The following is a 17,834-nucleotide window of genomic DNA, read 5'->3' on the forward strand; positions in this document are numbered from 1 at the left end:
ACATGCTTCACAACCCCAAACACAAAAAAACAGAAGCAATATTGTAACAAATTCAATAAAGACTTTTTTTAAAAAAATGGTTCACATTAAAAAAAAAAATCTTAACAGTCTCCTGAGAGCCCCTGGTGTCAGCACACAGCAGATGCCTTTAGGGTCTGTGTTCAGGGAGCCATTCAAAGGTAAGGAGACTGATACAGACTGCAGCTTCCTGCTTTTTCTTTTTCAAATTGTGATAAAATATACATAACATAAAATTTACCATTTGAACAATCTGTAAGTGTGCAGCAGAGTGGCATTAAGTACATTCACACTGTTTTACACCCATCGCCGTCATCATCTGTCTCCAGAACTTATTCATCTTCCCACAATGAAATCCTGTCCCCATTAAACACTAACTGCCCATTCTCCCCTCTCCCCAGTCCCTGGCACCCGTCATTCTACTTTCTGTCTTTATGAATCTGACCGCTCTAGTGACCTCATATAAGTGAAATCATACAGCTTTTGTTCTTTTGTGTCTGGCTTCTTTCATTCAGCATGATGTTTTCAAGGTTCACCCATGTTGTAGCATCTGTCGGAATTTCCTTCTTCTTTAAGGCTGAATAGTATTCTATTGTATGGATATACCAAATTTTATTTATCCATTCATTAGCTGATGGACATATGGGTTGTTTCCATCTTTTGGCTGTTGTAAATAATGCTGCTATGAACAAGGATATACAAATATGTGTTCAAGATCCTGCTTTCAGTTCTTTTGGATATACACCTGGACATGGAGTTGCTGGATCATATGGTAATTCTATGTTTAATTTTTTGTGGAACCACCAAGCTGTTTTCCACAGGAGCTGCACCATTTTACATTCCCACCAGCAGCGCACAAGCGTTCCGATTTCTCCGCATCTTTGCCAACACTTGTTACTTTCCATTTTTTTAAGATATCCTGGTGGGTGTGAAATAATATCTCAGTGTGGTTTTGATGTGCATTTCCCTAATGACTAATAATGTTGAGCATCTTTTCTTGTGCTTATTGGCCACTTGTATAGCTTCTTTGAACAAATGTCTATTCATGTCCTTTGCCCATTTTAAAATTAAGTTGTTAGGTTTTTATTATTATTGAGTTGTAAGCATTCTTTATATACAGTTGACCCTTGAACAACTTGGGCGTTAGGGGCATCTACCTTCTGCACAGTGCAAAACCCATCTGTAACTTACAGTCAGTCTTCCGTATCCACAGTTCTGCAGCTGCAGATTCAACCAAGCTCGAATTGTGTGGTGCTGTAGTATTTACTGTTGAAAATAAATCTGCATATAAGTGGACCCATGCCGTTCAAATCCGTGTTGTTCAAGGGTCAACTGTATTCTAGATATAGATCCCTTGTCAGATACACGGTTTGCAAATATTTTCTTTCACCCCAGGTGCTGTCTTTTCATTCTATTTATTGCATCCTTTGATTCACATGTTTTTTTTTTCATTTTTATGAAATCTTAATTTCTCTATTTTTTCTTTTATTGTCTGTACTTTTGGTGCCATTGAATTTGTTTTTAAGATGGAAAAGAGCTCACTGGGTCTCCTTTTGGGGATTAAGGGAAGTTTCATTTATAAACCCTTAAGTTTTTCCCCTGCCTCTAGTATATACTGAGTCTGAGGTCAGAAGGGCAGGCTTCAGGAGTTCCCTGGTGGCCTGGTAGTTAGGATTCTGGGCTTTCACTGCTGTGGCCCGGGTTCAATCCCTGGTCGGGGAACTAAGATCCTGCAAGCCTTGTGGTGTGGCCAAAAGAAAAAAAAAAGAAAGAAAGAAAGAAAAGAAAAGCAGGCTTCAATTTGATAGCATCACTCACTAGCATACATGTTCTGATCTTGCAGTGCAACTAGGTCACTTTTTAGCATTTATGCTTCACACATGGGTGCAAGAAATGTGCACAAGCATGCTTGCTGCAATATGGCTTAAAACTGAGGAAAATTGGAAGCCACTTAAATATTCCAGTGTAGGGGAATGTTTAAATCCAGCTAATTTCTGAGATGGAATATTATGCAGCAGGGAAAAGGGAAGGAACAAGATTTACATGTAATAATGTAGCTAGATCTCCAAAACCAACTGCTGAGTTGAGAAAGCATAGTTGCTGAAGGATGCAATTGATGTAAAAATAAATACTATGTGTTTTCTCAGATAGGTGTGTAGAAGGGATAGAAATAGGTCTGCATGGATGTGTGTGCTGTTAACAGTACTTTCTTCTGAAGTATGGGAATGGGACCCAGACGCGGGGTGAGGGGACTTCAAACTTGATCTGTCTGGCTTTTAAAAAATATACCAACTGTTTTCATGTCCTTATCTACTAATTCTACCATCTGTGTTGTTTTTGGTCCTTTTTATCTTTTTTCTTTCTTTCTTTTTTGGCCATGCCACGTGGCTTGAGGGCTCTTAGTTTCCTGACCAGGGATTGAACCCAGGCTATCGGCAGTGAAAGCATGAAATCCTAAGCACTGGACCACCAAGGAATTCCCTGGTCCTGTTTCTTTTCTTTTCTTTTTTAAGTTTATATTTACAGTGGTTACATAGCAGGATTTTTTCTTTCTTTTTAAAAAAATATTTATTTATTTATTTAATTTTTGGCTATGTTGGGTCTTTGTTGCTGCATGCGATCTTTCTTTAGTTGTGGCGAGCAGGGACTACTCTTCGATTCAGTGGGCGGGCTTCTCATTGCAGTGGCTTCTCTTGTTGCGGAGCTTGGGCCCTAGGCGCTCGGGCTTTAGTAGTTGTGGCATGCGGGCTTCAGTCGTTGTGGCTCACAGGCCTAGTTGCTCTGCTGCGTGTGGGATCTTCCTGGACCAGGGCTTGAACCCGTGCCCCTTGCATTGGCAGGCGGATTCTTAACCACTGCGCCACCAGGGAAGCCCCCGGTCCTGCTTCTATTGATTGATTTTTCTCTTCATTATGGGTGGTAGTTTTTGGCTTCTTTGTATGCCTGGTAAGTTTCAGCTGATGCCAGGCCTTGTGAATTTTACCTTATGGCATGCTGTATACTTTTGTATTTCCTCAAAATATTCTTGAGCTTTGTTCTGGGATACAATTAAGCTACTGGAAACAGTTCCTTTCCAGGCTTGCTGTTCAGATTCGTAAGGCAGGACCAGAGCAGTCTTCACTCTGGGGCTAATTTTTCTCCACTTCCTTGTGAAGTTTTTCCACTCTGGCTGGTACGAGCAAGTATTTCCAACCTGGTGTGAGCTCAGAGGCTTGTTCCCTCTGTTCCTTTCAAGTGGCTCTATCCCTGGCCTCTGCATGTGTGTAAACCCATCAGTCCTCGGACTCTCAAAAGATCTCTGGATCAACTTCTAGATTGATCTCTCTCTCTCTTCCTCTCTTCCTCTCTATACACTCTCCTTTCTACCTACTTCCCTCTTCCCCTTCCCCTCCCCCCTCCTCTCTCTCCCCCTACCTCCTCTTCCCCCCAGGTACCTCCTGTCCAGGACTCCATTCTGCAAACTGTAGCCTTCTTACACTTTCTAGAACCTCAGCTTTGACTCCTCAACTCCACGTCTGAAAACTGTTATTTTACACATATTGTCTATTATTTTTTCACTTATGCCATATTAGGCAGAAAAAGTCACTTGGATTTTTTTAAAAGGAAACACATTAATGTTTTAAAATATAACTTAACATTGTTTTATTTTTTCTAGTTCCTTCTGTTGTTTTATTTTTTCTCCCTATGATATGGGTACTACTGTTCACCCATTTACAGATGAAGGAACTAAAGCACAGAGAGGTTGAGTGACTTACCCAGGGTCACCCAGCCAGGGAGTGAGGGTAGGGGAGGGAGAATAAACCTGGTCACCTGGCTTTAGAGGCTCCATCCCTGATTCCTGCCCTCCACCATCCATGCAATTAAGAGCTGCTTTTTTCCCTTTAAAAAAAATTGAGATGAACTTGCATAGTATAAAACTAACTATTTTAAAGTGTACAAATCAGTGGCATTTATTACATTCACAGTGTGTCCAACCACCACCTCTATTTAATTCCAGAACATTTTTATCATCCAAAAAGGAAATCCTGCCACTCCCCATCCCCAGTCCCCAAGCCCCTGGCAACCATTGATCTGCTTTCTGTCTCTGTGGATTTGCCTGTTCTGGATATTTCACATAAGCAGAGTCATATAATATGTGACCTTTTGTGTCTGGCTTTTTTCATGCAGCATGATGTTTTCAAGGTTCATCCACATTGTAGCATGTGTCAGTGCTTCAGTCCTTTTCATGGCTGAGTAATATTCCACTGTATGGATGGACCACATTTTGTTTATATCCTTTCATCAAGTGATGGATACTTCAGCTGTTGCAAATAGTGAGGAGCTACTTTTAAATGTAGGAAAGGATGAAAAGGAAAGGGGTCACAGCCAGCAGTGAGTCCAAACCCCCACTTACAGTTAAGAAAAACAAGGCACCCTCAGGAGGGTCGGGTACTTGCCCAGGCTCACCTGGGTCTGTATAGACCATCACATGTGGCTTCCCGCTCTGCACAGTGAGTCAGGAACCCCACCTGTCTTCTGAGGATACGTCACTCTGTCCCCAGGGATGTAGTTATCCCTGCAGCCCTGACCTAATGCCACATTTCCTCTGCTCTTGCTCCCAGGAGCTGGAGAAGCTGGGGCTCGGTGACAGCGTGGACCTGCATGTGTATGAGATTCCAGTGGAGTACAAGACAGTCCAGAGGCTCATCCCCGCCCTGTGGGAGAAGCACAGTCCACAGGTAAATGGGGCAAAGATGAGTGGGGTGAAGGTAGGTGCTTCCCCATCAGGACCTTCAGGTGGGTGCCTCACACATGGATGGTTTGTGTGACTTTGTTCCTGCTCTGATCACATGGCTGATGCCACAGCCTTATTTCCTAAAGTGCCCCACTTTCCTGGGTTACCCTTAGAGGTGAGGGAGGAAAGCAAACATCTGGAACTTCACAGAGCCTGGTTCTGTCCCACTTGAGTTCTGTATCAGTCATGACCTGTTTGGTTATAAGTGACAGTCAAGTCACACCTCAACCCAGAGTGAGCACAAATGTTGGTATGCTTCAGGTATAGCTTGATTCAGGTGCTCACCCAATGTCATCAGCCTCCTCTCCTTTTTTTTTTTTTTTTGGTGGTACGCGGGCCTCTCACTGTCGTGGCCTCTCCCGTTGCGGAGCACAGGCTCCGGACGCGCAGGCTCAGCGGCCATGGCTCACGGGCCCAGCCGCTCCGCGGCACGTGGGATCCTCCCGGACCGGGGCACGAACCCGTGTCCCCTGCATCGGCAGGCGGACTCTCAACCACTGCGCCACCAGGGAAGCCCCAGCCTCCTATCTTGACCACGTAGCTTTGCTTTGCTTTCCACTTTGCTTTTGCTTTGGCAAAGATAGGTGGTTGCTGGCTGATATCCTCCCAACTCAGCCACTCAGCAGAAAGAGAACACCTCTCCTCCAAATAATTCCCCGAAGTCTATGACTGATTCTCATTGGCCGGCTTGGGTCACAGGCCAGTCCCTGAGCCAATCACTGTGGTTGGGGAAGAAGGAATGCTCTGATTTGTGAAGCCTGAGTCCCACATGCCCACTCCGGTGGCCAGAGGGTGGTGTCACCTCTCTCCAAACCTCCTAGAATGAGAAGAAGTGGAGGGTGGTCCACAAAGGGAAAATAGCTGTGGGAGGGAGCTGTGGTTTTAACCTGATGTGATGGAATGGAGGCCAGACAGGCAGGAACCACACCCTCCCGCAGAGGTAGTTTTGGTCCAGCCAAGACCTTGGGCAGGAGCTGTATGGGAAGTTACCTGGGCTGGTATCTCTAACAAGTGCAGTCCCAGTCCCCTTTGGGGGGGCCTCACTCAGCTTCCTACCCTAGCCTGCTGTTTCAGATTCTCCAGGGCTGGCTGGAGACATCTTCCTTTCTAAGAAGCCCTCTCATTGCACCTCAAGTAGAATTTGTCCCGTAAGGGGGTGGGGGGGGGATAAATTGGGAGGTTGGGATTAACATACACACACTACTATATATAAAACAGATAACTAATGAAGACCTACTGTATAGCATAGGGAACTCTACTCAATACTCTGTAATGGCCTATATGGGAAAGTAATCTAAAAATGAGTGGATATATGTATAACTGATTCACTTTGCTGTACACCTGAAACACAATATTGTAAATCAACTATACTCCAATAAAAAAAAAATTTGTTTTGAATGTGGCTACTTTCTTATTTTTATTATTGTAATTAATGAAGTTCTGTGTTCTAAGGTACACATTACACTTTGTATCCATGGACCCTTCTTGATGCATAAAAGTATCATCAAGTATGTAAAAAACAAAAAGGTCAGGCAATAAAGCAAAAATAGGACAGTAAAAACAATATGATATTCACTTTCGTTTCTTTTAAAACAGAAGTGTTCTTAACAATTGCTTGCTGTTGGCTCACAGAACTAGAGAATGTATATTAGAACATCAGTACTCAGAACAATGATCTTCCTTGGCTGTTATTTTGATAAGAAGCAATAAGCCATATAATTTACAAGAAGAAAGCTAATGAATCCTTCAGAAAACACAACCTGGCAGTTTATCTTCAGTGCAAAATAATAAGGTGGCTGGAGTGTATAGAGAAACAAGTCTTGGAGAACATCATGTCAGGGAATCCAGCTGTGCTTGTATGGTCACAAGCTTGTTATAGAAATCAAACAATTCCTTGTGACAGAATTCCACAAGAACTTTCTTCAGGCTCTTCGACTCTTTATTGCTCACTCCTAGCTGTAACACAGCTTGAGGAGATTTTAGTTTTGCTTGGTCAGAGTGAGCCAACTGAAGTTTAAGCTGCCATCCGACCGTCTCCAGCTTGTGGGGTGCGAGAATCCTCTGCCTGAATTTTTCAATTGTTTCTTGACCCATAGACGACCAAGCATTGACAAATGCTTCTGCTTTGTCTTGTCTAAGATCAATGTTCTCTAACTGCTGCTGCAAAGCAGCTGGCTTCACGTTGTGATATACTTCCTGTTCTAAAATGAATGATATTGTTGCAAGAACTAGGTGAAGATCTTGTCTCTCTAGAGAAAATGCAGCTTGAAGTCTTTCTTCCTCTTCTTCACTGAAACTATTCTCAGCCTTCAGGTGAAGTTTTTGAAGAATTGGGGTGAGCAATCGTGGAAATCTTCCGATATCTATTTCATTTATCAGCGACACTGCTTTTTTCATGCTGGGGCTCTCCTGCACAATCAGTGCCGTGGATGCCGCCATCCTCGAAGCTCCCTCAAAATTTTTTTTAAAAAATTAGAATTTGTCCCTTTTTACAGAGGGGGACCTGGAGGCTCAGTGAGATGTGACTGAAGGTCCTGTGAATGAGCTTTTTCCTCTACCGTCTATATAGTCCTGCTTTATTCTAGTTAAAAAGAAAACCTAAGGCATGAACATGTCTTTAAAATGTCTCACTATATAGAAAGGAATAAAGAAGAAGGATTTGGGGTCCAGGCTGCTACTGATGAGCTGTGAGGTCTCAGGGAGTGCCTCAGTTTCCTCCTGTGTCAGGTGGAAATAACAATAGGAATCAACCAAGCACAGATCAAAAATATTTGAAAAAAAATTCCAGAGAATTCCCTGGTGGTCCAGTGCTTAGAACCCCATGCTTCCGCTGCTGGGGGCCCGGGTTTAATCCCTGGTTGGGGAACTAACATCCAGTAAGCCGTGCAGTGCAGAAAAAAAATAAATAAATAAATTCAGAAAGTTTCAAAAAGCAAAACTTGAATTTGCCTTGAGCTGGCAGCTATTTATCTATATAACATTTGCATTCTATTAGGTATCATAAGTAATCTAGAGATGATTTGAGGTATACAGGAAGATGTGCAGTAGGTGATATGCAAATACTACGCCATTTTAGGTAAGAGACTTGAGCATCCCCAGATGTTGGTATCCGAAGGAGGAGGGGGGGAACCTGGAACCAGTCTCCTGTGGATACCGAAGAGAGGGGTGACTGAGGTACTAAAATTCTACCACCCGATTCCAGTGCGAGGGTGGAGTTATCCCCACACCAAGCAATTCTTGGAGAGCGACTGTGGGTCCTACAATTCAACTCAATTCTGACACTACCTACCCAGAGATAGAATCGCATTCCACAGGGTAAGGGCTCCATCCCACAGGACTGTCCTCCAGTTCAGACGCCAATCTTTTTTTTTTTTTTTTTTGAAGTATAGTTGATTTACAATGTTGTGTTAATTTCTGCTGTACAGCAAAGTGATTCAGTTATACATATATATACATTCTTTTTAAAAAATACTCTTTTCCATTATGGTTATCACAGGATATTGAATATAGTTCCCTGTGCTCTACAGTAGGACCTTATTGTTTATCCATTCTATATAAAATAGTTTGCAGATGCCAATCTTAAGTCTAGGTTGTTACCTGTGCTTCTGTCCAACTGGCTATAAATCACGGCTTCCCACGACCCCTTCCTTGGGTTCCATTTATTTGCTAGAGCAGCTCACAGAACTCAGGAACCCCATTTACTCACTGGATTACTGGTTTATTATAAAAGCATATAACTCAGGAACAGCCAGCCAGATGAAAGAGATGCATAGGACAGCGTATGCCTTGTCCTATGCGCTCCCGAGCATATGCTGCTTTGCCCTCCCGAGCGCCCTACTCTCCCCAGCTGAACTCCATCTCCAGGCCCTCTCCCTTCCTCTGAGGTAGGGGGGTGGGGCTGAAAGTTCCAACCCTCTAATCATGTGGTTGGTTCCCCTGGCAACCAACCCCCATTCTAAGGTGCTTTCCAAAAGTTACCCATTAACAAAACAGGGGAATTTCCTGGAAGTCCAGTGGTTAGGACTCCACGCTTCCATTGCAGGGGGCACGGGTTTGATTCCTGGTCAGGGAACTAAGATCCCACATGCCATGCAGCAGAAAAAAAAAAAAAAATTAACAAAACAGGACACCTGTATTGCTCTCATCACTTAGGGAACTCTAAGGGTTTTAGGAGCTCTGTGCCAGGAAGGGTGAACTAAGGACAAATATATATTTCTTTTCTAATTTTAAAATATTTATTTATTGGGCTTCCCTGGTGGCACAGTGGTTGAGAATCCGCCTGCCAATGCAGGGGTCACGGGTTCGTGCCCTGGTCCGGGAAGATCCCACATGCCGCGGAGCAACTAAGCCCGTGAGCCATGGCCGCTAGGCCTGCGCGTCTGGAGCCTGTGCTCCGCAACGGGAGAGGCCACAGCAGTGAGAGGCCCGCATACCGCAAAAAAAAAAAAAAAAAAAAAAAAAAAATATTTATTTATTTTGGCCACACCCCGTCTTAGTTGTGGCATGTGGGCTTTTAGCTATGGCATGAGAACTTTAAGTTGCAGCATGCATGTGGGATCTAGTTCCCCAACCGAGGATCGAGCCCCAGGGCCCTGCATGGGGAGCATGGGGTCTCACCCCCTGCACCACCAGGGAAGTTCCAACAAACGTATATCTCCTACTATAGATCTCGCTATCACAAGTACTAACATCATGAGTTTGTGGTGGGGATGAGAGAGATGAGGCCAGCAGGACAATAAACAGTTCTGAGCCCACCCCAGGGTTTCTCAGCTGCACCGGGGCCAGAGCGTTCTCTGAGACGGGCTGTGCTGTGCACTGTAGGGTGCCGAGCAGCATCCCTGACCACCACCCATGAGATGCCAGGAGCACTGTGTCTCCAGTTTGACACCCCATGATGTCTCCAGATGTTGCCAGACATGCTCTGGGGGGGGCAGGCTCACCCCTGGTTGAGAGCTCCTGGTCTATAGTAAGCTCTTTTTTAAAAAAAAAAAAAAACTTTATTTATTTATTTAGGCTGCGCCAGGTCTTAGTTTGGCACACGGGATCTTCGTTGCAGCATGTGGACCCTTAGTTGTGGCATGCGGACTTCTTAGTTGTGGCATGCAGACTTCTTAATTGTGGCACACAGACTTCTCAGTTGTGGCGTGCATGCAGGATATAGATCCCCAGCCAGGGATAGAATCCCAAGCCCCTTGCACTGGGAGTGTGGAGTCTTATCCACTGGACCACCAGGAAAGTCCCTATAGTAAGCTCTTAATACTGGTTAACTGGTACCACGGCTATTGTCATCGCTCACATCTTCTTCACACACACGCGTCTTCATATACATTTGTGCTCACCCGCAAGTACTGTTTAAGCATCGTACTGCATGGATTAGCATCCTGTGGCTGACGTAACAACTGACTGCCAACTAGGTGTCTTAAAACTACAGAAATTTATAAGCGCACAGGTCTGGAGGCCAGAAGTCCAAAATCAAGGCATGAGCAGGGCTGTGGCTCCCTCCAAAGGCTCTGGGGGAGGATCCTTCCTTGTCTCTTGCAGCTTCTGGTGGCCCCAGGCATTCCTTGGCTTGTGGCCTCATCACTCTATCCTCTGCCACTGTCTCCACATGACCTTCTCCTTTCCTCTCTCTCTGTCCCTGCTCTGTGTGTCTGTTTTAAGGGCATTTGTCAATGGATTTTGGGCCCATCCAGATAATCCAGGAGGACCTCATCTCAAGATCCTTTACTTAATTACATCTGCAAAGACCCTTTCCCAAAGAAGGTCCCAGTCAGTTTCCAGGTATTAGGACAGGGACATACCTTTCCTTTTCTTTCTTTTTTTTTTTTTTTTTTTTTTGTTGTTGTTGGAGTCACCATTCAACCCTCTATACTATAGCTAGCTGCTATTTTGTTTTTGCATTCACAGGAATTACAGTGTTACCTGTTGCCCCACTGGTTTATGGAGCACCAGACAACACAGGGTGGGTGCTAGGCATCCAGTAGCATAGCCCCCACTCCTGGCTAGTTATGTTCTTGAGAATCACGGGCCGCTAGATGTTACCATGCCAGCTACACAGGACAGTTTAAACTTTCTAGAAGCCACAATTGAAAAGCATACAAAGAAGGAATTCCCTGGTCCAGTGGTTAGGACTCGGCACTTTCACTGCCGTAGCTCGGGTTCAATCCCTGGTCTGGGAACTAAGATCCCACAAGCTGCATGGCCAGAAAAAAAAAAAAAAAAGCATAAAAAGAAATAGTGAAAATTAATTTTTTTTTTTTTTTTTTTTTTGTGGTACGCGGGCCTCTCACCGTTGTGGCCTCTCCCATTGCGGAGCGCAGGCTCCGGACGCGCAGGCTCAGCGGCCATGGCTCACGGGCCCAGCCGCTCTGCGGCATGTGGGATCTTCCCGGACCGGGGCACGAACCCGTGTTCCCTGCATCGGCAGGCGGATTCTCAACCACTGCGCCACCAGGGAAGCCCTGAAATTAATTTTAATAATATCTTAAATGTCACCCCTTATTTCTAAAATATTATGTCAATGTGTAATCAACATTTAAAAAGTTATTAATGAGACATTTTACTTTCCTTTTTTTTTTTTTTTTTTTCCACTTTTTAGCCGCACCGCGCGGCATGTGAGATCTCAGTGCTCTGCACTCGAGTCTTAACATGCGGAGTCTTAACCGCTGGACCACCAGGGAAGTCCCTCCATTCTTTTTTCATGCCCAGTCTCTGAAACCGGTGTGTGTGCTGCACTGGCATCTCAGTTTGTAACAGCCATGTGTTGGCAATCTGTATATCTCCTTTGGAGAAATGTCTACTTAGGTCTTCCACCCATTTTTGGATTGGGTTGTTTGTTTTTTTGATATTGAGCTGCTTGTATATTTTGGAGATTAATCCTTTGTCAGTTGCTTCATTTGCAAATATTTTCTCCTATTCTGAGGGTTATCTCTTCGTCTTGTTTATGGTATCCTTTGCTGTGCAAAAGCTTTTAATTTTCATTAGGTCCCATTTGTTTATTTTTATTTCCATTTCTCTAGGAGGTGGGTCAAGAAGGATCTTGCTGTGATATATGTCATAGAGTGTTCTGCCTATGTTTTCCTCTAAGAGTTTGATAGTGTCTGGCCTTACGTTTAGGTCTTTAATCCATTTTGTGGTTTTCCTTTTTAAAATTAATTAATTAATTAATATTTATTTTTGGCTGTGTTGGGTCTTCCTTTCTGTGCGAGGGCTTTCTCTAGTTGCGGCAATCCGGGGCCACTCTTCATCGCGGTGCGCGGGCCTCTCACTGTCGCGGCCTCTCTTGTTGCGGAGCACAGGCTCCAGACGCGCAGGCTCAGTAGTTGTGGCTCACGGGCCTAGTTGCTCCGCGGCATGTGGGATCCTCCCAGACCAGGGCTCGAACCCGTGTCCCCTGCATTAGCAGGCAGAGTCTCAACCACTGCACCACCAGGGAAGCCCATTTTGTGTTTATTTTTGGACATGGAAGCAACCTAAGTGTCCACTGACAGATGAATGGATAAAGAAGATGTGGCACATTATATACAATGGAATATTACTCAGCCATAAAAAGAAATGAAATTGAGTTATCTGTAGTGAGGTGGATGAACCCGGAGTCTGTCATACAGAGTGAAGTATGTCAGAAAGAGAAAAACAAGTACCATATGCTAACACATATATATGGAATCTAAAAAACAAAAAATGGTTCTGATGAACCTAGGGGCAGGACAGGAGTAAAGACGCAGACATAGAGAATGGACTTGAGGACATGGGAAGGGGGAAGGATAAGCCGGCACGAAGTGAGAGAGTAGCGTTGACATATATATACTAGTGGGAAACAGCTGTATAGCACAGGGAGATCAGCTCGATGCTTTGTGATGTCCTAGAGGGGTGGGCTAGGGAGGGTGGGAAGGAGGTGCAAGAGGGAGGGGATATGGGGATATATGTATATGTAGAGCTGATTCACTTTGTTATACAGCAGAAACTAACACAACACTGTAAAGCAATTATACTCCAATAAAGATGTTAAAAAAAAAAGTCACTGTGAGATATATCACCATAGGGAAATAACCAAAAATCAAATAAAGAAAATGCGTAGAAAAAAAGTTTGTATCAGCCACATTTCAAACGCTCAATAGCCACATGTGTCCTGTGACTGCCATATGGCACAGTGTGCTCATCAGTCTGTAGTTTAAATGTTCACATATTTTCCTACAGTGCCCTTTCTGTATATAAACATAGACACAAATAATTAATATTTGAAGTTAAACTGTATTCAGTTTGGTATCCTGCCTCTTATAAATATGTTATCATGAGCATTTAATCACGCAGGTCATTAAAAATTCTCCCTTAACATTATTTTAACGGCTGGGTAATATTTAGTAATTAATACAACCATTCTCCTATTATTGGGCATGCTGGTCATTTCTATGTTTTGGGTTCTTTTCCCTCACTTTTATAAACAACACTGAAGTGACCATCTACAAATTATTATCTCTTTGATTGTTTTTAGGTTAGATTCCTGGAAGTTATACCTTGCCTTTTGTGTTTGGCAATATGTCTTGAAGAGTATTTCATACAGAATTGCCTTGGGCATGTTAACAGCTACAAAGTAGCTCATACTTTACTTATCCACCCCCCCACACCTCGACATGGATGGCTAATTCGGTTGTTTCCAATATTTGATTGTAATGACAAAGCTGCAATGAACATCTTTACATATTTCACATTCTTGCACGTTTCACTTGGCACACCTTTCTGCAAGAGTGACTGTAGGGTCTATTCCAGCAGCAAGATGTCAGAAAGCACGTAACCCCCAGCAGAGCTCTGTGAGGATGCTGCCCTCTCCTTGGCCTGGGGGGACTCCCAGCCCCATGGCCAGACCCTATTAAGCCTTGCCCATCTGTCTGCAGCTGGTGGTGCATGTGGGGGTGTCAGGCATGGCGACCACAGTCACGCTGGAGAAGTGCGGGCACAACAAGGGCTACAAGGGGCTGGACAACTGCCGATTCTGCCCTGGCTCCCAGTGCTGTGTGGAGGATGGGCCTGAAAGCATTGACTCCATCATTGACATGGATGCTGTATGTGAGAGGGTTACTACACTGGGCCTGGATGTGTCAGTGACCATCTCACAGGATGCTGGCAGGTAAGGCACCATGGGGCCCTGTGGTGTAGGTGTGAGTAGGGGTTTCCCTCCTACATCAGCCCAGGCTGGGTGTTGAACAAGCCAAGTGTGTTTGACTTTAGCCTCTTTGGGCCAAGTGCTCACTTTTTCTTTTTCACTTTTGAAAACATAATTGATTTACCACCCGATTAAAGCATGGGATAATTTTTTTTTAAGCATGTGATATTTTAACAGTATTATACATAATATTTTTACATAGAATTTCACGGTATATAAACCTCACCATGCATGAGGCACAGAGTTAAGTATATACGTGTAGGTGTGTGTATATATGTGAAACAGGTTCCACGGATTCTGCTTCTGGAACTCGTTGTGTGTGGATTGTGGATCCTGGCATCTCTCACCTGCACGTTGCTTTGGCTGCCTCCCTGCTGTTCCTCCTGCCACCTCTACCCCAAACCTGACAGTCCTTCTCTCCTAAAGAAGTCAGTTTCTATTTTAGTTTCCTGTGGCTGCTATATATAACAAATTACCATGTTGGTGGCTTAGGACAACAAACATTTATTCTCTCCCAGTTCTGGAGACTAAAAGTCCAAAATCAAGGTGTCAGCAGGGTTGGTTCCTTCTGGAGGTTCTGAGGGAGAATCTGTTCCATGCCTCTCTGGTTTATGGGGGCTGCTAACAATGCTGAGTGTTCCATGGCTTGAGATGCTTTACCCCAATCTCTGCCTCCATCTCCACATGGCCTTCTTCCCTGTGTGTGTCTTCACATGGCCTTCTTTTATTTTATTTTTTTTAAAGATTTTTTTGATGTGGACCATTTTTAAAGTCTTTATTGAATTTGTTACAATAATGCTTCTGGATTTTTAAAAATATATAATTTTATTTATTTATTTTTGGCTGCGTTGGGTCTTCGTTGCTGTGCACGGGCTTTCTCTAGTTGCAGCGAGTGGGGGCTACTCTTCGTTGTGGTGCGCGGGCTTCTCACTGTAGTGGCTTCTCTTGCTGCGGAGCTTGGGCTCTAGGAGTGCGGGCTTCAGTAGTTGTGGCATGTGGGCTCAGTAGCTGTGGCTCGCAGGCTACAGAGCACAGGCTCAGTAGTTGTGGCGCATGGGCTTAGTTGCTCTGAGGCATGTGGGATCTTCCTGGGCCAGGGATCAAACCCGTTTTTCCCCGCATTGGCAGGCGGATTCTTAACCACTGCGCCACCAGGGAAGTCCCTGCTTCTGTTTTATGTTTCAGTTTTTTGGCTGCGAGGCACATGGGATCTTAGCTCCTCGACCTGGGATCGAACCCCCACCCCCGGCATTGGAAGGCGAAGTCTTAACCACTGTACAGCCAGGGAAGTCCCCATGTGGCCTTCTTACCAAGACAACAATCATTGGATTTAGGACCTACCCTAAACCACTATGACCTCATCTTAACTAATTACACCTGCAAAAACCCTATCTCCAAATCAGGTCACACTTTGAGGTTCTAGATGAACACAGACTTGGGACAGAAACTAACTATTCAGCCTATTAGAGGGTCTATTAATTTAAGTCCGATGATGTCCCTAACTTGCTTAATTCTTCCTACAGCTTCCAGTGCACCTCGAATAAAATCCCAACTCTCTACCATGCACAGGTTCAGTGTGGTCTGGCCCCTGCCCACCTCTCCACCCTCCTCTGCCCTCACTCTCGCCTCACCACTGCCTTCTAGACCCACAAACCAGCCTCCTCCTGTTCCTCAAACACACCAAGCTCACTCTATCATCAGGGGCTTTGCACATGCTAACACCTCTGCCCAGAGCTCACCTCCCTCTGATAATACCTCTTTCAGGTCTTAACTCCAAAATGTTGCCCCCTTGGAAAGGACTCCCCAGCCTCCCAGACCTCTCTGTTCTACGCCCCCTCAACACCCTATGTACACCTCTCCAGTCCAAAGGCGGAAGGTGGCAAATTCAGTTGACAGAATGAAGAAGTGGCTGAATTTACCATCAGTCTTTTTTTAAAAAGTATTATTATTTTTTAAAGATTTATTTATTTTTTTCTTTATTTAATTTATTTTTGGCTGCGTCAGGTCTTAATTGTAGCATGCGAGATCTTCCCTGTGGCATGTGGGATCTTTCGTTGCCGCATGCGGGCTCTTCTCATTGTAATGCTTGGGCTTCTCTCTAGCTGTGGCGTGCAGGTTTTTTCTCTTCTCTAGTTGTGGCGCGCGGGCTCCAGGGCATGTGGGCTTTGTAGTTTGTGGCACTTGGGCTCTTTAGTTGAGGCTCCTGAGCTCAGTAGTTGTGGCGTGCAGGCCCAGTTGCCCCGCAGCATGTGGGATCCCAGTTCCCTGACCAGGGATTGAACTCGCGTCCCCCTCATTGTAAGGCAGACTCATTACCACTGGACCACCAGGGAAGTCCCTTAATTACTTTTTTATTAAAGTATAGTTGATGTACAATAGTATACGTTACAGATGTATAATACAGAGATTCACAGTTTTTAAAAGTTACACTCCTGGGCTTCCCTGGTGGCGCAGTTGTTAAGAATCCGCCTGCCAATGCAGGGGACATGGGTTAGAGCCCTGGTCCGGGAAGATCCCACATGCCGTGGAGCAACTAAACCTGTGCGCCACAACTCCTGAGCCTGCTCTCTAGAGACTGCGAGCCACAACTACTGAGGCCATGTGCCACAACTACTGGAGCCCGCATGCCTAGAGCCCATGCTCCGCAACAAGAGAAGCCACCACAATGAGAAGCCCGCTCAAGGAAGAGTAGCCCCCGCTTGCCGCAGCTAGAGAAAGCCTGCACACAGCAACGAAGGCCCAAGCAGCCAAAAATAAATAAATAAATTTATTTTAAAAAAGTTATACTCCATTTATAGTTATTATAAAATATTGGCTATATTCCCTGTGTTGTACAATATATCCTTGTAGCTTATTTTATACATAGTAGTTTGTGCCTCTTAATCCTCTTCTCCTATATTGCCCCTTCCCCCTCCCAGCAGTCTTTTTTTTTTTGCGGTACGCGGGTCTCTCACTGTTGTGGCCTCTCCCGTTGCGGAGCACAGGCTCCGGACGCGCAGGCTCAGCGGCCATGGCTCACGGGCCCAGCCGCTCCGCGGCATGTGGGATCTTCCCGGACCGGGGCACGAACCCGTGTCCCCTACATCGGCAGGCGGATTCTCAACCACTGCGCCACCAGGGAAGCCCCCTTTTTTTTAAAAAAAATTAATTTATTATTGGCTGCATTGGACCTTCGTTTCTGCACGCGGGCTTTCTCCAGTTGCAGCGATTGGGGGCTACTCTTCGCTGCGGTTCACAGGCTTCTCATTGCAGTGGCTTCTCTTGTTGCGGAGCACGGGCTCCAGGAGCATGGGCTTCAGTAGTTGTGGCACGCGGGCTCAAGTCTTTTTTTTTAACTAATTTTTTTGTTTGTTTTTGGCTGCCCCACACAGCTTGCGGGACCTCAGTTCCCTGACCAGGGATTGAACCCGGGCCCTGTCTGTGAAAGCCCGGAACCCTAACCGTTAGGCAACTAGGGAACTCCCCTAGAATTAATTTTAAGTTACTCAGATAATTATAGAATATATTCTCATACTTTCCTGTTGTGAAAGATTCTCTTGCCCTCTCTCCTCCCCCCGCCCCTCCCCGCCCCAGGGATCCCTCGGTTAAATCAGAGACTTAAATTATGACCCTTCGTACTCACCCACACATATGTTTCCATACATATGTAGGACATCTGACGTACTGCTTTCGAATTTTGTCCTGTTTAACTTTGCTTTCACGTGGATGGGGTCATGTGGTGTGCATTTTCATGAGAGTTCCCTTCCTTGGTTTCACGTGTGGGCGTGTGACATGGGTCTTAGTGAGTTCTGCCTTCCTGTGGCTCCACTGCCTGCCTTGTAAATGGCTGCATAGTATGCCACTGTGCAGATGAAGCAGAGTTTATTAAGCCACTCCTCTGTC

The 17,834-nt window shown here is 45.0% G+C and overlaps 1 protein-coding gene and 1 pseudogene across 5 annotated transcripts in view; one reads left to right on the forward strand and one right to left on the reverse strand.

Annotated features, from left to right (window-relative positions):
• Window positions 1-17,834, forward strand: part of PGPEP1 (pyroglutamyl-peptidase I) — a 35,432-nt gene that overhangs the window by 12,027 nt on the left and 5,571 nt on the right. For 3 of the 5 annotated variants that reach the window (XM_059062524.2, XM_067032486.1, XM_067032487.1), the window contains 2 exons: window positions 4,620-4,736; window positions 13,684-13,916. In XM_059062524.2, the coding sequence (XP_058918507.1) occupies window positions 4,620-4,736; window positions 13,684-13,916 (350 nt within the window). The remainder of the gene's footprint in view (window positions 1-4,619; window positions 4,737-13,683; window positions 13,917-17,834) is intronic. The other 2 variants (XM_067032484.1, XM_059062525.2) reach the window with 2 other exon arrangements.
• Window positions 6,623-7,231, reverse strand: LOC131755913 (COMM domain-containing protein 10 pseudogene; annotated as a pseudogene).

This window comes from Kogia breviceps, chromosome 4 (assembly GCF_026419965.1).
Source record: "Kogia breviceps isolate mKogBre1 chromosome 4, mKogBre1 haplotype 1, whole genome shotgun sequence".
In the NCBI taxonomy this organism is placed as follows: Eukaryota; Metazoa; Chordata; class Mammalia; order Artiodactyla; family Physeteridae; genus Kogia; species Kogia breviceps.